This window comes from Tyto alba, unplaced genomic scaffold (genome assembly GCF_018691265.1).
Source record: "Tyto alba isolate M040663 unplaced genomic scaffold, T.alba_DEE_v4.0 Super-Scaffold_48, whole genome shotgun sequence".
NCBI classification, from domain to species: domain Eukaryota; kingdom Metazoa; phylum Chordata; class Aves; order Strigiformes; family Tytonidae; genus Tyto; species Tyto alba.
The window spans coordinates 17,252,844-17,271,736 of NW_024881324.1; the positions used below are offsets into that span (position 1 = coordinate 17,252,844).

The 18,893-nt window shown below is 38.4% G+C and overlaps 1 protein-coding gene across 1 annotated transcript in view; it reads right to left on the bottom strand.

The window, feature by feature from the left end:
- The window catches only part of CDH6 (cadherin 6), a 108,095-nt gene that overhangs the window by 36,186 nt on the left and 53,016 nt on the right, over positions 1-18,893 (bottom strand). Inside the window, exon 2 of the mRNA XM_032991919.2 lies at positions 17,018-17,373. Within this exon, the coding sequence (XP_032847810.1) occupies positions 17,018-17,245 (228 nt within the window). The 5' untranslated portion in view covers positions 17,246-17,373. The remainder of the gene's footprint in view (positions 1-17,017; positions 17,374-18,893) is intronic.

Here is an 18,893-nt window from a genome sequence, read left to right on the forward strand (position 1 = left end):
TAAAAGATCCTTTCTCCTAAAAAGATATTCCACAACATCCACAGCAACATCCAGCATCACCAGAAATGACAGATTTCCTATGGACATCTGTGCCATGTTCTTATGGCCTCAGTTATGCTAAGATCTGGTTCCTTTCATAGTCCACATAACCTCTATCTGACTCACCGCTAAGGCAAAGCATCCTGCACTCCCTCAGATCACTTAGCTCACTATATGGTATTTTATACTTCCTGCTCCAGCCTGTGTCCTCAAAACCACTTGATTGAAAAATGCTGCTATTTCTTGTGTTCCCTAAATACTGGCTGGAGAAAAGACAGCATGGATTGTGGTTGGTGGTGGCTTATATATGTATTTATGGAACAGCCAGCTGACCAAACATTCAAGGCACAATGTAGGTTTATTTGCCTTATGCAGCTACTGTTCTTCCAAACTGTGTGTGAAATGAATGGTTTTGACACCTTTATTCCTCTATAAAATTTAATTGAAAGTAGTTAATGGATTTAAAAAATATTTAGAGGTGGCCAATGGAGAGAGATAGAGGCTAGAACACTGAAGCTAGTTATCTGATCAGGTCAGATATCTCACGGGTTATGTCAAGACTTAGGGACCTACACTTAGGGACCACTGTTTCAAAAATGTAACTTAAATGTCTGTTAAAAATGGGAAGATGGATGCTAAAAATAATTTGGAAGACAATGGGAGAAAGGTGCTACAGTGCTTCTAACTTTTCTTGCTGTTAAGAGAAACTAGAAGAGGTGATTCCATTCTTATATGAAGTATACAAAGGTTTATACTCTACATCCTCAAAAGAGCTGGAGAGCTGGAGTTTGAAGTAAGATTCAAGCACTGTCATTTTCAAAGGAAATAAAACAACGAAAAAATATCTGGCAAGATTAAAAAAGAAATGCAGACCCAGACTTACAGGATCACAGCACCATAATTCCAGAATACATCTGTCAGAAACAGGACTTCAACACAGGGGTTGTTAGGCTGCTACAACTAGTGTTTAAAGTAGATTCTCATATTTTTGTATCTGCTCACTAACCCAAGATCTGCTGTCCTAAGCAAACAGCAGCCTTTATTGTTCATCACTTCCTTGAACTTATGGATGTCACGGTTTATGGAATAATTAAATTAGTTAACTACAGAAAGTGATTAGTTTACTATAGTAAGTATAGTTACTATACTATAGTTAATACAGTAAACCTGAATATAGCTATGTGTGACTGATACCTGAATGTTTCAGTTTTTTAATGTGGTTTTAACTTGCTTGCTTCCCACTGTGCCTAGAGAAGAAAAAGGTGCTACAGGTGCACAGTCACTATTTGAATAAATCACTGCTCTTGTGGTTAGAATCTCATTTTCCAGATTAGATGTGCTGTTCTTGTGCCAGTATTGTTTTTCTGTTTTAAGAACCTCCTCCTGCATACATACATTCTTCCTCATCCAACATTTATAGATAACAATCCCATATGCACTCATTACTTTTCTTTGCTAGGCTACCAGCATACATAGTCTTCACTTGTTAAATAGGCACTTCTGAGTCCTCAGCTGGAATCCTGTTTACAAACCCTGTTTCTCATTTTCAAGCCAAGTGGATTCCAAAAAGAGCCCGTGAAAGCCAGATATGAGGGGCTGATGATCCTAGTAATTTTTCTGTAATAATTGCTGCATTTCAATTGACTTTCTTTCAGTACAAATGGACACAGGTCTTTGAACAATGACATTAATATTTTCCCATTTCTATTAGAAAGGTGTACAAACAATTGCCATTTTCATTGCCACAACAAACTACCTTCTTCCTGTCACCCCACAACTGACTAAAACATTCAAGTTTTTCTCCTTCTCTTGTTGTTTCTAATTTATGATCATTCATTGTGTATTGGATTTTTTTTTAATAACTTATTTCAAGAACATTGTGATTTTATCCTGTTTCTATTCCTTCCATTTTGAAAAGCATTCTTTTCTTCCTGTATGATATTCTGGTCATGATAAGATTCAGTACTGAAATCAGGCATGCAAACATTAAATCTGCAGTAAATTAGTGAAACAGAGCACTGAAGAATTACTTAGGTTCTACAATATTTCTGCGTTTTGGGAAGTTGGTTTCTTTGGAGCTACTGGAAAATACACTAGGTCCTATTTGCACTGTGCTTACTTTTTTGGGTTTCATTTATAAAAGGTTGTATGTATAGTAGAACCAGAAATTCTTTAAACCCTGTCTCATTCACTTGTGGTATCCTATTCATACAATAATACATAACAGACTATATTTTTATATAAAATTTGTATTGGCAAACTACTTTTTTTAAGGAAACCATATCAGTCCTGACTGCATGGAACTGGATATATTAGAAGAAAAACTCAGTAAAAAAATAAAAAAAGAAAATTGTGAAGGATACAGGGATCCAATACTTGGAGTATTAAAATGCAAATGAGATGGTTTATTAAGATAACCACCTCAGACTATACCAGGGAAAGGGTAAAAAAATAATGTCCCCTAAGTACTGGTTCTTAGCATTAAACCTGAGATTTTATCCCCAAAATTCCATGATAAAAAAATAAATTAAAAATGCTAAAATTGTACCCCTTATAAATGGAGAAAAAGCTAGATGTCAGATAGAACTGTTCAGTAACAGGAGTATCATCTGCAGAAAAGATTGTCCTGATACCAAGATCTATAGCAGGAATAAAAAAAACACCTAGAAAAAGAACCCATCAGAGTGATGCTATCTTTCTGTTTCTTGACAGTATCAAAATGTCAGTGATCATTCTCATTCACTCTCAAAAGTAGGAGTGACAATCTATTCCCTGTAAATGAATGACACTAAAGGAAGCTAAAAACCAGTTTTGTGCTGCTGAACAACTTCAGGAAATTAATGGACCAAAAAGCACTATGAACACTTAAAGATTCAGAAGCAACCAGCTACTCAAAAGACAAACTGAAAAGAAAAGATGGTGGCATCTGATTTCAAAAGAAACAAACAAAACATAGGAAAGGCCCTATAATAAAAGTAAAGTGTGCTGGAGTGACAAAAAAAGAGTAAGAAACAGAGTATAAAGAGCCTTGAAATAAGAATTTGTCATTTGACCAAGGACAAGAGGCAAAGCACACTCACTTTGGACCCTCCAGCAAGACTGAAAGGCTCCTCTCATTCTCTTTTTGTGAGGGCTATATGCAAGGCTGCATGGCCCGAGATAGACAGGGACAACAGTTTGGCTGATGTTGTGAACCTTGGTTTATGGAATAGGCTGCCCAAACAGTAGTCAGGAACCTATTGTTCTATTTTAAATGTATGAAGCTAAGAATAAACATCCATACCCCGGTGACTCACACCTTTATTACACATCCTTCAAAATCACAAACAGGTTTTCAAAGCTGAAGTGGAAACATGCAGTCACAGCTAACCAGCTTTGCAAAAAATCAATTGGAAAGTGCCAATCTTTTAAACATCGCCCAGGGCCTATCAACTCTTCTCCCTCTTGGGTTCCCCAACTGCTGCTGCTCTTCATTGTGATTAAACAGTGACAAAGGCAGAAGAGCATTTCTCCTGCACTGCAATACCCCAAACTATAAAGGTCCCTTATTCTGTTGGCCCTTCTCTCTAGGGGAAACTCATTATCAGCTCTTAATGAATATTTAGCAAAGCCACAAACCAGGTAAAAGTGTCTCCATGTTCTCCTAAGCTAAGTGCTGCTCAGCTCTTCCGTGATAATGCAGTTTTATTTGTTCCTCTTCCTATTATCTCTAAACACAGTTATAGCAGGAATTTACAAAGTTTTCTTTTGCAAAGACAAACAGGTCTTTAATTTATAAGTCACAAGAGTCTGTGGTGTCAAGTCTGATCTCTATACATATAGGACCTTGAATTTCATGTTCTTTTATCAGACCTCTTGCTTTTCTTTGAATTACTGTATAACAGTAAGCAAGATAGCCAATCTTCCTTTTAGACTCTAAGGAACTCAATACAATTCTGCCTCTGAGTAATAATTCGAATCTCACTAAAAAAAAAAAATAAAAATCCTTGGTTCTAAACTGAATTTTTGCAGTTTTACTTACAGCAGTTGGGTTCCATTATGCCTTTGTCTGAAAGATTAAAGAGCCTTTTCCAGCTAAACGGTAGTGATAGTAACAAAAGAGCATTGTACAGATTTCTGCAATTACTATCACAAAAGCATGTAGATCTGGTTGTTCTCTTAAGGAAGGCTGAAGCAGTTTAAAAAAAAACAGTTTTATGGTTTTTGGTCCATCTATTTCTGCATCTGGCATTTCTTTGTCATACTGACCATCAGCCCTTTTTACCAATGTTTTTAAACTGTGTGGTAGCAACAGTTAGACATGAGTAGACATGAGGACTGGTTTTAGTTGAGGCATCAGCATTCACTTATTAAAAAGCATAAAGGATTTAGAAACCCCCAGACTTGTCATACCCTTGCTCAGGTACTAAGAAAACTCTCTTACATGAATAGCTGAGCAGAAGATTAGGAGAGATTAAAAATTATTTTCTTACCTAGTGTATAAATTTCAGTGGTCAGGAATGAAAACTCAAGCATTTGAATTATTGAAAGCCATTGAGAGCTGTACAAGTCATTTTGTTTTAGAAGACAGACTTCCTCATCACTTCAGATTTACCACCATAACTGAATAGTCAGTCTATTGGATTCAAGCGTGAGTCTTAAAGACTAAATGGAAAAATTAGTTTGAGGCATCACTGGTGATTTTCTTGGTATTAAAAGAAAAGATGCAAGCAAGGAGTGAAGCACATTTAAGTGTGTCTTTGACAAAACACAAGATATGCAAGGGAAAGATAGCCTTGTAGCTGCAAATACAGGACTGGCAGGTTTTAATATTGTCTCTGTCACAATCTTCCTGTCTGATCTTAGACAGATGACTATTTGATGCTTTTACATTCCCCTTCAGTAAAATGTAGGTTGTTAACAATGTCCAGTTCTGTATGCGATGATTATAACATGATTTGAGAGCATTTGGGTATAATTTGTTCTTTGTGGAAAGACCGAGGATGGATTAACTGGAGTAAAGATTAGCAATACTGTGGCTTTGCCGCAGCCTGCTGGATTTAGAAAATGGGGAAGGCCTGTTCCTAATCCAGCTACAATGCTAGAAAATCTAATGGCTCTCAGGTGTTTGCTGTTATCCACTAGCTGAAGGTTATTGTCACCACAGGTTAGTTAAGGGATGGGATAGACAGGAGTTTCTGTACTCTGGGGCTGGATATATTAGTTCAAATAATATTTTGAGATATTGTATTTTTTGGTAAAGTGAAAAGGAATATATGTGCTTTCATTTCTACTGGGTAAATTGTGGGGTTAAGGAAAATTAAGTGCCTAATTTGTAATGACATTTTTTTGTGTACTCAGCCATTTTAGGGCAGAATACTTTTGTGGGTTTGATCTAAATATTTTTTAGATAATTTGAAGGTCTTCTATTGATTGTGATGGGACTTCTGTCATGTACTGCATTACTCAATCAGAAAGGGAATGTACACAATACTAGATAACAGCATGTATTCTACTGAGATTAGGAGAAAATATTTTTTTTCAGAAGAGAGTACCTTCAACAAACATGCACTTCTATAATTAATAATGTCTTTTAGTATATGTCCCTTAATTCTAAATTTTGTGATGTGTATAGTTAGTAAAATCAGTCTGTATTATATACCCAGCTTTGATTGACTTTGGTTTCTCAGGTAATTTACCCAGTGACAGTTGCTTACTTTTGATCAGTGGCCAGAATTATCCATTTCATCACCAAGAAAATATTTTCTCTGGACCCATAAACTTTCAAAAATACCTCAAAATTATATGGTAGGCAAATACAGCACCTTAATTAAGGTATATGAACAAGTACTTTTCAAATTCATTGAAAATCTCTATTTTCCTGTGGGGGTAGGGGAGAATATATCTTGAAGATGAGCTAGGTAAAAAACAAAACAAAAAACCCCCTTGGCCTAATATCCAGAAATGTTTTTACTGGGATATAGTTGAATAAAACATCAGGCTTCTTCAGCAAGTAACAGCTTCTGACTGCTCCCTGATGGATGCGCTTGAAAGCAAATGCTCATCCTTTGCTTACTGACAAAGGTGACCCTTTGATATTCTGAGCACTTGATGCTGACAATCAAATACTGAAATATGTGTATGAATTTTATATGCTATATAAAAGTGTGTGTGGCAGGGAGGAAAGTAGGGAGATGGAGAAGAGAGGATATAAACAAACGCTAAAACAAATGAGAACCCACATTCAGATTTAAATGAAGACATAACTATTGCACATTGATATCTCAACATGACTTTTTTGAGAAAGGCTGCTCAACTATGTGTTTATATGTTTATGGGAAACATTAGCCAAGGCTGTCATTGAGTAGATTCTTCTTTCAAGTAAGTATTCCTCGAAGTGCATTAGTCAGGATGTGAAGGGGTAGCTCGCATGACTTGAATGCTGCAATGGAAGAATGTACATTGTTTAGAAAGGCCAGGCCAGGAAGGCAAGAAGGGAGATTAGCAAAAGACTGGCTCAGGTAGATGGAGCTTTGCTTTGGAACAGGTGTCAAATCAGTCAGGTGCTTGTGGATAAGAGGACAGACTAACACAAGACATCACGGTAGGCATCTGCTAAAGATTTCCTGCTCAAAGAGATGAAGTGTTCTTTAGACAGATGGAGGAAACCCTATGACTGCAGGCCATACTACCCATGGGGGACTTTAATCATTATGATGTTTGCTGGAAGGGCAATATGTCTGTGTGCAAGCAACCCAGGTTTCTGCAGAATGTCATAAGGCAATTTCTTGACCCAGGTGATTGATGAGTTGACCAGACAATGCATTATGTTGGACCCATAACTCATGAATAAAGAAGAACTGCTCAGGGATGTGACAATGCATGTTGGTCACAGGCCTCAAAGATCCTTAAGCCTAGCAGAAAAATTCTTGTGGAATGAAGCATTATCCACAGCAGACAAAACCCAATAAATTAGGAGTGTTTTAATTAAATTGAGTACACTCACTTCTGTAGGACAACACTGGATGCATCTAAGGTTGGTGATGAAATGTTTTCTTTCTATAATGTCTGAAAAGTCGTAGTCATTGGGGAAGGTTCTTAAATTCTGATAATAGGGAAAGTCACACCCATTCTAAAGAAGGGCAAGAAGAAGGATCTGTGAACTAGAGACTGGACAGCTATATCTCAGTTCCAGGAAAGGTTATAAAGAAAATCCACTTGGAAGCTAAATCCAGGTACATGAAGAAAAAGAAGATGATTTGGAACAACAAACATGGATTTAGTAGTGTAAAACCATGCTTAACTAACCTGATTGCCTTTTGTGATGGTGTGGATGGCACTGTGGACAAGTAGATAGGAGTGGATTTTGCACAACTTTAGCAAGGCCTTTGACACAGTCTCCTAGAAAAATCAGTGAGACAGGGACTAGAAAAATGTCCAATGAAGTGGGTGGAAAATTGGCTGGATAGCCAAGCTCAAAGGCTTGTGATCTGTGGTGTGGCATCTGACTGGTGGCTTATTATTAGTGATGTTCCTCAGGGGTTGATACTGGGGGTTAATGCTGCTTAATGTCTTTATTAGTGACTCAAATGATGGAGTGAATCCTCAGGACATTTGCAAATCATAAAAAAATGGAGGTTGGTTGGGTAAAGCACTTTCAATATTGTGAAGGTTGAGCTGCTGTCTGGAGGGACCTCAACATCCTGGAGAAATGATTTGATGGAAACCTCAGGAAGTTCAGCATATGGCAAATACAAAGTCCTGTGTCTAGGCTGGAATAATCCTTTGCAGCAGTACAGGCTGGGTAGAAAACTGTTTTGCAGTGAAGTATCTGGACATTCTTGTAGACAAGAAATTGAACATGAATCAGCGGTGTGTCCTTGGTGAGAAAAAAGCCAACTGGTTTGTTTTAGCAAAAGTATAGCCTGTTGATTGAGGACATTGATTATTCTCCTCCATTCAGAGTTTGTGAGAATACAGCTGGTGTCCTGCATCTAGTTTTGCCCCTCCTCTGTACAAGGAAGACATTAACATATTGCAGTGAGTTTACAGAATGGTCACCAAGAGGGTTAGAGGGGCCGGGGTGTATGATGTATGGGGAGGAGAGAGGAGGGTTTAGAAAAGGCAGTGAGGCAACGGATTGAGTTGCCAAGAGGCAACGGACACAAGTTGCAATGAGGGAAATTCTGATTTGATATTAGGAGGAAAAAAAAAGAAAGGCGAGATGGTTAAACACTGAGAAAAGTGTCCAGAGAAGTTGTGGAATCTCCATCCTTGGAAATATACAAAACTTGGTCAGACACTGCCCTCAGAAACCTGCTCTAATTGGACCTGCTTTGAGGAGGGGGTTAGATCAGATAGCCTCTAGGGTTTTCTTCCAGCCTTAATTATTCTGTGATTCCATCTGGCAGGAGTGATATTCAGTCCCAGGCTTCAGGGAATAGTTCAAGATCCAACATTGCTTGTCTAGGAATGTGAGTTCATTTTGACTGGAGAGCCTGTAATTCATCTGGTGAGAATATTTGTGTCTCTGTTCTCCCAATTGCATCATACCTAGTATTCATCAAAGAAAATAATTATTTCTGAAGCACACGTAATTGGTGTGATTCCATCAGTCTAAATAATCCAAAAGGAATTTTTCATAAATTATTTTCTGTAGGTAAAATAATAGATATTTGCATGAGTTGGGTTTAACAGGTGAATGGTGTAGATCCTGACAGGCTTTGTTATTTGAAAGTAGCATGAGATCAAGCTCACACCACTTTACAATTACCATGAATATACATGCAAGGGTTTTTATCCACAGGGCATTAACTCTTCGTCCACAACCCCCTTGGCAGTTGTTATTCCCTGTGTGTACAGGACATTCTGTAAGGAATTTTAGCAATTGTAAGCAGCATTAACTCTGCTTTAAGCAACTGACCTGAAATGTGTAAAACCACAGAAAGATCATGGAGTGGAAAGAAACTATGAATGCTCTGACACCTCTGTTTGCATGCCCTTTAAATCCCCTGCCAGTGCCCCGATCAGCTTGATTGCAAGGGCTGCTAGGTAGGAGGAAGCATGTCACAGAGCCAAAGGTACAGTTACACTGTTTAGTTCTATCTTTTGGGGAGAACTTAACCTTCCATTAATGATAAATGATGCTAAACACAGAAGTTATATAAATGACTTGGCTTAATTTGCTGTTGCCTTCCAACATGAAGATATAGTATGGGCATAGCTGACAAACATGCTATAGATGACTGAATGATCATTTTGTGAGCCTGTGCGGGACAGTAAAACCTTCTTTGTTCCAGAATACATCTAATGGTGAAATATCGCTTGATGTGTCACAAAGAGACAACATAAGAAACAGTGCCAGATAGATGATATTCCTATACAGAGGCCATTCCAGCTGAGCTCTTCTGAAGCCCTGCTCTGTACAACACAGCATATGCAAGTCAGGGATAGAAGGGCTGCAGTCTTCATTGAATGATGTGACTCCAGAATAAACAACTCTGAAAATAAAACAGTGGGAATGATAGTTCTAGCATAAACGTTTGCTGATCTGTTTTTCCCCTTCTCTTTTAATGTACATTTTAAACTCCCAGATCACTCAGTGTTTTATTTCTCTAGAACTTTTGTTCTGTTGTTTTTTGTTTTGTTTTGTTTTGTTTTGTGAAATTGGAAGAGAAGAGAGAAAGGATTGATATTTTTCCTTTCTTCATTCCTTCCAGAGGGTGATTCTTCATTTTCCACCTCAGACTTTCATGATAACTACAAGCTTCACTGAATCCAAGTGCATGCTGAGGTTTGTTTCACCCCATTAATGGTGAAAGCAAGTCATGGTCTGCATTAGCGCATATGGATCAACAGTAGGTATTCACATCACAACACATTTTCAGTTTGTGTTTTGAAATGTTACACTGATTGACCACAGCTCTCAGTCTGCTGCTGCCCCACTGTGAACCTATGTTCACCAGTGAGGGAAATGGCAGCAAAAGGAAAAGGAGTCATAGACAATATGAGTTTCATTTAATAAAGAGATTTCTCTAAGCTTTGTGGATTAAAAATTTTGGTGAGCCAACTGCAAACAACAAATGGTGGGGTAACAATGGTTCTTTGTTGTAAGCCTGAAAAAGGGATTTTTTTCTTTATCCATTGCTAGCCAGCAAGTTCTATATTCATGACATTGCAGCTTTATAGTGAGGGCTTTACTGTGCTATACAAACAAATAAGAAAATAGTAATCACAGTTCCAAAGACCAGTGATCTAAATAACCCAAAATAAAGCATGAACTTCACCTGCAGTCTTTCCTTGGGGAGGAAGATTAATGTGTTCAGCTGTTTTTCCACATCTAGAAGTCTAGGGGCACACAATTCAGGAAGACATGCAGATTGCTAAGAAGAGTATGAGAGGATGATCTGTGAAAAAGATGTGGCCCAAAATATAAGTATTGGTATGAGCAGGTAATTAACAAATGGAAAACAATATTGTTTACTACAGGGTACAAAAAATGAAAAATAAGAATTAACAGAAATATTGGCTTGGGGGTCCCAGGATTTGATCTAGGTGGAATTGGAAGAAAGGGAGGAGGTTATGTACCGTTACACTGTAAGTACCATCATGTGCCATAATGTAGGAAATGTGGTATGTTTGAAACAGATGGTTGTAAGGCTCTTATATTGTGTAATATATTTGGATACAAGGATGATGCCAAGTAGATTCACAATTATGATGATCGTAAACATTAACCATGCTGTATTTCCTGCCTTTTCATTTTCTGAATAACATTCTTGCCATCCCACCCATTTCTCATTATCTCCTTTCCTAGCCCCCATATGACAGTTTAAAATCTGCAAGCTGTTTCTGGATTATTATCCTGGGCCTCTAACCTCTCAACTGTCCCTCATTTCAGAGTTATCTCTATTCCACAGAGACCGTCAGTGCAGAGAACTTCTATCAGCACCAGTAAATCTTTCAAAGACGAATATAAGACAAGTGTGTGTATGTGTGTGCAATTCAATATAGGAATGAAGGGCACTTGGGAAAGTCAAGTGGTGGAACATAAAATATGAATGATGGATGAGGAATAAAGGAAGTGCAGATGTGCCACGGCATTTGTTCTACCTTTTAAGAGAATGACAAGTATCCAGCCTGTTGAAGTGGCAGACAGGTGACCTAATCATTTAAGGGGCGGGAGGGGTGTGCCTAAGAACTCTGATTTTATTTTTTTTTTTTTTTTTAAATCTCGGTTTAGAAATTTCTGACTTTTAGATGTGCATAAGGTCATTTAAGCTCCCTGTACATCAGTTTCCCCCTGTGTAAAAGGCTGGTCTTAATGCTTCTTTCACCACAGAGTTAAACATATCATTGTGGTTAACTAATATTGGTACATGTAAAGGACCTTGTGACCTTCTTGTCAGGAGCAAGGGCAGGAGTGCCATAAATGGCCCACAAAAGCCCTATGCCCTGCTAAGAGAGAAGTTCCTCTGCAGAGGGTAGTGTAGACAGCCATTAGTGTTCCCTGAGGACCACAGCACCCTCACACAGATGGTTTTCTGGAGGGAGCCTGAATCTGGAAAGGTGCAAAGCTTTAGTTCTCCTCCTCTTGCATGGTAAAGGGTGTGGAGGTCCTCTGAGAGACACAGTGTAAAGTCAAATTTCATGTGCACATTTAGCTTTGGGAGAAGGCTGTTGAAGACTTGCCAGGGACAGGGGTCCAGCAAAGAGTCTTGTGTACGTTGTGGGCAGTGCTGCAACCCACAGAGCACCTCAGATTGATTAATGCAACCTGGGGATGACTGAGAGCAGTCTTCAGTTTTTCTGTGAGCCACTTCAAGCCCAGAAATTGTTCAAGACTGAGAGATCATTCAGAGACTTAAAGCCTGGGTCTTTGGCTGCCAGTTCTGGAAATAGCATGCAGAATCTAGACTCAGAGAAAGGATATTCTGAGCATCAAAAAAAAAAAAAGAAAACTGTTTTGAGTAGACTCCCTGAATAAATAGAAGTTACAAGTAGAACTTTTAATTTTAGGCCTCATAAAGATAACAAATAGTCACTGTGTTTGCAATAAGAAACCAAAGGCATCAGGTATATATCATAGTGCAAGTTACAAGATAAAGAAAGCAAATACTGAGCAAGTGTTTTCCAGTAGAACTGCATACAGGATATTTAAAGTGTAGGTGGGAAGTGTCATTTTAGCTTGACTTTTCCCATCTTGCTTTTTTGGGGGGAACAGATGATAAGTATCGAATGCTAGAGTATGAGAGATCTGAGAGAAAGTGAAGGTTTCTCTTCCTAGTTATCACAGCATCAAACTAAGACATGATACCTTTTAACCATTGGAGTAATGTGACCCATCACTGCTTCAAATGCTGAAAATTCATGGACTGTATGACATGACAATAATTTTCCTTGTTTAAATAGCCCCTTGTGTGTGCTCACAGCCAGATATTTTGGTCTTAGTATGTGACTTAGTCCTGCTAGTTGCAATGGTTTGGAGACATTTCACATTTTGTTTGATTTGCTTCTGGTGAAATATACTGCAAGGAATGGTTCTGCTTGCCTTCAGAATAATTGTAGTCAGAAGTAAGATCAAGCAAAAGAAAGAAAAACAGTACTGAAACTGTATTGTGATATCATTTATTTCATCCCCTCCTCCAAAGCAGGATCAACAGTACCTTAAACCATTCCTGACAGAGTGGAATTTATCTTTCCCATAGTTCTTTCAACACCAAACAAAAGGATCCTGTTTTTTCCTACAGTAATGCAGTATCCCTTCTGCTTTGCCAAGCCACATAGCAGGAGGACTTTGACTTTTTCCTCCTTGAAAAATGGAGTTGTCAGCAGAGGATGATTGTTTATGATGGGTTGTACAGGTAGTAACATCAGATAGCTTACAGGCAAGCATATTGCTTGAAGTATATGAACATCAATAAGACACAGCAAAAATGAAAAGTATGTCTGGAAGTTTCCTTTCAGTGCTGGACAGAGTGTGACAAAACCGTTCCACAGTTGTGCCTGTTGTAATCAGGAAAGTAAATTGCTCCTTTCCACTGCAGATTGCCAGAAGCTGTTTCTGGGTTAATGAGTAAGATTTAAGACTTGTTCAGATCTTTCTTTAGTCTAAAATAAAGAGGCATCCTATCCCTTTATGTAACAACGATTTGTAGGTTTGTGCTCTAACAAGACCACTCAGTGTTGAGCGCCAGTACATGGATTTTATGTAGCCAGTGGGACAGCCGTGCAAAGACATCAAGAGCATACGAATGGTAACTATACCTTTGAATATAATCTTGGAACAGGACAGGTTTTTTTTCACTCTTTTGCCCAGGAATATCTGAAGACCTCTAGGGAACATAGCATGTATTTATACATACAGCTGCACTACCACTTCATTGTTTACCTGTGATTCAGAGATGCTTGCACCCCAGCCCTTTAAAATTGTACTAGGCAGCCACATGTACAACTAGATCTCTTTTAAAACCCAACTCAAATGTTGCAGGTTTTGGCTAGGTAGTTGTGCTGGGCACTTCTCTACTTTGATGCTCATGTAATCCTTTTTGGGATTGAGTCTGTGCCAAGTGCTGTAATTTCTGAACCAGAAGAAAAGACATCTTCAGGTTAAAATGTCACTGTGCCTATCAATCACATTTCAATGAATAGCTGTAGTTCCCAAGTTATTCAGCAGTGCAATGAATAATTCCAGTCTAGAACTTTTCTGCAAGTTCCTTATAATATTACGTCTGAGACTAGCCAAGACTGGAGCTGTGAATTTCTACTCTTTGTAAAAGGCTTTATTTCATGAATATATATGAATACAAGAACTGGATAATAAAATGATGGATCAGAACCACTGCATACAAACAACATGTATTGATAACACTGGGAGCTTCTTGTTGGCAGCCACATATTCTTGTCCAGTGTGGTACAGTAGTATATTTGGGCTGACAGTTAAGTGTGTAGCATACAAAACTGAGGAGCACTTTTTAATAGCTGACAGCACCAATGAGTACCAGAAAAAGGGCTACTTTGTTTGATATAGAGTATACAGGGTATGGAGCACACTGGTGCTCTGGTACATGACTCAGATGATGCTTCAGTACTGTCTTCAGCTCTATCTTCAGAGAGATTACTTTTCTTTTTTATTATCTCAAACCTGAATGCATTACCCTTCACATTTCTTCCCCTTTTCTCTAAAACTAATATGATATAAATGTGGGTTTTGTCATATAAACGGTTAGAGGATTTTACAACTGTAATTTGGGCAGTTTATAGAAATAATGCTGTTAGAATCTTTCACAACTGACTTCTTACATCTCAAATTTTGATGTAGATGTTTGAATTAAGCAGATGCTAGCAAATGAAAAGAAAAAAGTAAAACCAGTCCAAGTGATTTTTTTTTTCTTGTAGATTACATGGAAAAAAATTTTTATATATATACAATTGTTAATGCCCATCAGCTTTAATCACTAAACACAAAAAAAAAAAAACAAAACAAAACAAAACAAAACAAAAAAAAACAAAAAAAAACAAAACAAAAAACAAAAAACAACAGAAGATCCAGGTCTGACTGCTTATACAGTAAGACATAAGCACAATTCCCCTTTGCATACATATATTGCTATTGTTTTAAAAGATTTTTGTATTCACATTTCTTTATGCTGTAAGATAATAAAAAGACTATAACCAAATATTCTTATAATTTTCAGTTCATATTTAAGGTTAGCATTTAGTCTTCTGAGAAAAAATATACTTCATAAACATGTTCATTATCCTCATTTGCCCACACCAATCAAGTTTAATTGCTCAGTTAAATTGCCTGGTTACCTCAATTTGGAGACATTCAAATGTTTCCATCATTTATCTTCACACCAGTACTCAACTTTCTCTAAAAATAAATGGCTGCTCTTCCATGCCTCTTGGCTAATTGTTCAATTACAAGGGTGTGAGCAGTTCTGGCATTTGAAAGATGTGTGAAAGGCCACTTTTGATCAGCAGAGAAAGACAGAATCAATGACATTTATACATTACGTACTGTTTCTGTGCTTTGTAATAGTAAATGTATTAAAGAACCAGAAGGTAGAAGAACAACTTTTAAAAATAACATCCACATTTTTTTCTCTCTCAGTGACTTTCTCCAGTTCAAACTTTCTTGGTTTTCTGGTCCAACTAGACCATTTTTTAACTGTCTCTCAGCAAACTCATCCTGCAGGAATATTTGCTCCCCCATCAGTCCCTCTGATGCCATTAGCTTCTACAGTAATTCTGCAGTGGAGAGAATGGGGGACCTGGCCTTGAGCAGGTTTAATGTCACAATTCATAGCGAAAATGACAGGCTGTAGGATTCACCTCAGGAACACATGTTTTATCTTTGGAGAAAGAGATCCCCATTACCCTGACACTCCTGAGTAGACTGTGAAACAGGAGAGTATGTGGACAACTGTTGTCTTTCAATTTGTTTTCATTTTTTCCTTCCTTGACTCCATATTTTTTACCTGTTTGGTGTTTGTTTGTTTTGTTTTGTTTGTTTGGGGTTTTTTGACATCAATGTCTCTCTCATGTTCTGTTTTCATTTGTGGTCTCTTTAGATAACCTTCTCCCAACTCCTATCCTCTACTCCCATTTGATTTGCCCTCTTCTATCTTGATTCCTCTTCATAAAGTTTCCTCTCCTTCCACTTCTGTCTTTCTAGTTCTTCCCTCTTACTCTCCTGGATTTTTTTCTTACCCTCTTATCTTCCTTCTCTACTTCTCCTCTATGAAGAATCTCTGCCTTTGGCTTTTTCCTGTAGATTGGGCTCAATGGTACCCTTCATGAATGCTGATTATCCTGGTCAGAGCTCTCTAAGTATCACACCAGCTGAGTAGCTCTTCATTTGAATCATGCCTTGCAGCCAGTTAGAAGGAAAGGAGTGTCACATCCAACTTTGACTGACAGTTGATTGGCAGGCAAGAAAAGCAGCCACCATCTCTCATGGGAATGCTCAGAAGCTTGCAGGGGGAGATAAAATGTCAAACCACTGTGATCTTCAGTCTTTGCTAAGAGGCTTGAGAGATCAAACTAGATCAGACAAAATCCCATTTTAGTTTGTAAAACTAAGCTGTATTGTTTCTGCTTTGAATGTCATAATCAATAGCCTAATTTCTGTTATATAAATAGCAAGAGAGACTCCTATAGACTGTGGGACCTTGGGCAGTACAGACACTCTCTAGACTTGCCATAGGTGCATTAGCTCTACAATTCACATGAAGGTTGTTACCTACATGGGCGTCTGCTTCTCAGGGAGATGGATATTCTCAGGACTAAGCTGTGATTTTTCTTTTTTATTCTTATTATTTTTTACAGCCCCTTTTCTAACTGTCATCATGCTTTGAACTTTGAAATTTTCAGCTGCCTGTTGCTTCTTAGTGTGTAAGCACAGTGTGCTTCAATTCTTTGTAATAGCATGACTTGTGGTATTAAGGTCATGTCACAGAGTCCTCAGTGGCACCACAAAACCCCATCAGAAAATTGCTGCAGTATTGTTGTGTGCAGTGGGGAATAAAAAGGGAAATGTTTGCCTTTTGCTGGGTAGAGACAGTCCTCACCAAAATACGTGTACTGTGAATCCTGAAAATCTTGGACAAAAACCTCTCCTGGTTTATATAGTTTGACTAGCAAAATTAATGAGCATGAGGGAAAATGCATATTACATTTTAAAGCTAAAAATCTGGCCTAGACAACCCTATAATTAAGCTGCATTATTTCCAGACAAAATTAAAAAGTAAAATCTTTAGTATAATTGTGCATGATTGGCTATGGGACTTGCTGGTTAAATAAGGAACTTCTTGTAGTTGATTACAATTTGAAGCTGAAGCGTACGAACCTTTCTGCTGAATTATTCCTCAGCAGAAGCTGGGCAGACAAGAAGGCAAACTAAAAGTTGTAGCAGGCATTGTTCTTACTTACTTGCTAGTGTTGGCTTTCCAGTGCTTGTAAAATCAAAAGATAGATGCATATGAAAAAATCTTACCTTGCCAACATATTGGTAGTCAGTTCCTGTGTATTCCTCCAATAAAAAGAACTGATTCCACATCCAGCTCCTTTTGGTACGATGGAGATCTTGCCTGCTGTTTCCAGACAACACCAAAACCTTTTCCTTTTCTGGAAAGCCACTAGTCCTTTTGGATAATGGAGTTAAGAAACTTTGGTGGGGCTGACCAGCCCAAAACAGCAGCCAGAAGCAATGGTAAGTTCTCATCACGGCAACACAAGAAGGTCTAAGTAATGACTTTTTGTCTTGTCCTCAAACTAACCTACTTTACTGCACTGAATCCAACCTCATGCCGTCTTCCTTCTTTAAATAGTCTTTGCAGTCTCAAAGGATCTCTGAAAAGAAAAATAATAACTTTTTTGAGAATTTTCAAAGGTACTTAACATTCGTCACTACAGCAAGTAAGTACAAAAACTAGAAGAGTAATAGTTATTGTAGAAAAGCAGGGCTGTTTCTGGTTCAAAACATTGCAAGTGGTCCTTCAAATAATCTGAGTGAACTTGTATGAAGTAGGAGGAAGGAGTCCTGATGTCTGGGTTTGTGGTTTTATTTTTCCTCTTTAACTCCATTTATTTCCATTCATCAACTAAGACAAACCAGGCATTTCTCTTTTTACTGCCTGAACTTTGGGATGTAACTTATTAGTTTTTGACTGAGGATCTTGATGAGATTACCTTATTACATCAAAGAAGGGCTAGCATGAGTGCACACTGTCTTCCCAAGAGGCATTCTGTTGCTATAGTTACGGGCTGAGGAGCCTGGACTTGGATAACTCCAGGATTTTTCCCTCACATTTCAGGAGTTTTGCCTTTGACTTTCTTTAGGAAGGGTCAGGTAAACAGGTTAGTGAAATTAATGTGCATATTCATCAATATCTCCCACATACTAGACCTGTTTGATACTGCATAGGAAATTAAGTGGACATTTTTGTTTTCTCAGCCACCTACTCCCAGAGTTTTGTACGGAGTTTTGGATCTTTAAATACATAGTTATATATGTGAATGTTTTCATTAACAATTTCTAAAAATAAAAAAAAATCAGCTGGGTCATTGCTACCTATGGGCTCTTGCTAGCTACTGCTTCCTACTGTTATTAATACTAAATAGCCAAATTTAGTATTAATATTTTCTTGCCAGGTTGCTTTTACAGGGAGGTTGGGGCCTGCCCAGTTGACTTAATTAGTACCCCGAGGCAGCAGCAGCCCTGGTGAGCTGCCATGTAACAGCACGCCCGTCATGATCTGTGCTTGGAGTGCAGATGTGAAAAGACGCTGTGCGCACGTGGATCGCCTTATCAGAGAGGCAGGATCTGAGGTAGGGAGCGCAGCATATGAGAAAACCTATTATTTGACTATTAGTGAAGTCTGCATGGATTGCTGAGGCATGAGGGAGTGAAAATCATCACCAGACAGGCTCCCCAGTGCTCGTCTCATTGCCCCTGTGGCCAAATCCCACAGTGCGGCACCATACCTCTGCTCCTGCATGTAATGTTTCCTGAGCAGTGCTGCCTGGAGCAGCATCACTTAGACAGGATTTGTGCCAGCCTTTTAAAGAATCAGTCCTTCAAATGCCAATTGCCAGGAAACAATTATTCCTGTGAGGGAATTTTCTGCACTTGAAGTCAGCTATATTTCACAGCTCTGATGTCATGGGAGAGGTTTTATAGTGGCTCATGCTGAAATATAGCTCACAAGAATGATATCATAGCTGTGAAATACAGCCTTTTACTCTTCTCTGCAGAGACGTGTCCAAAATGTTGAAATAAGGGCATGATCCCACAACGTCCTTCTTGACTGGGTAGTCTTCATGAAGCAGCAGAGCAGCTAAGCCCCAGCAGCTTCCTTGTGAGTGGTAAG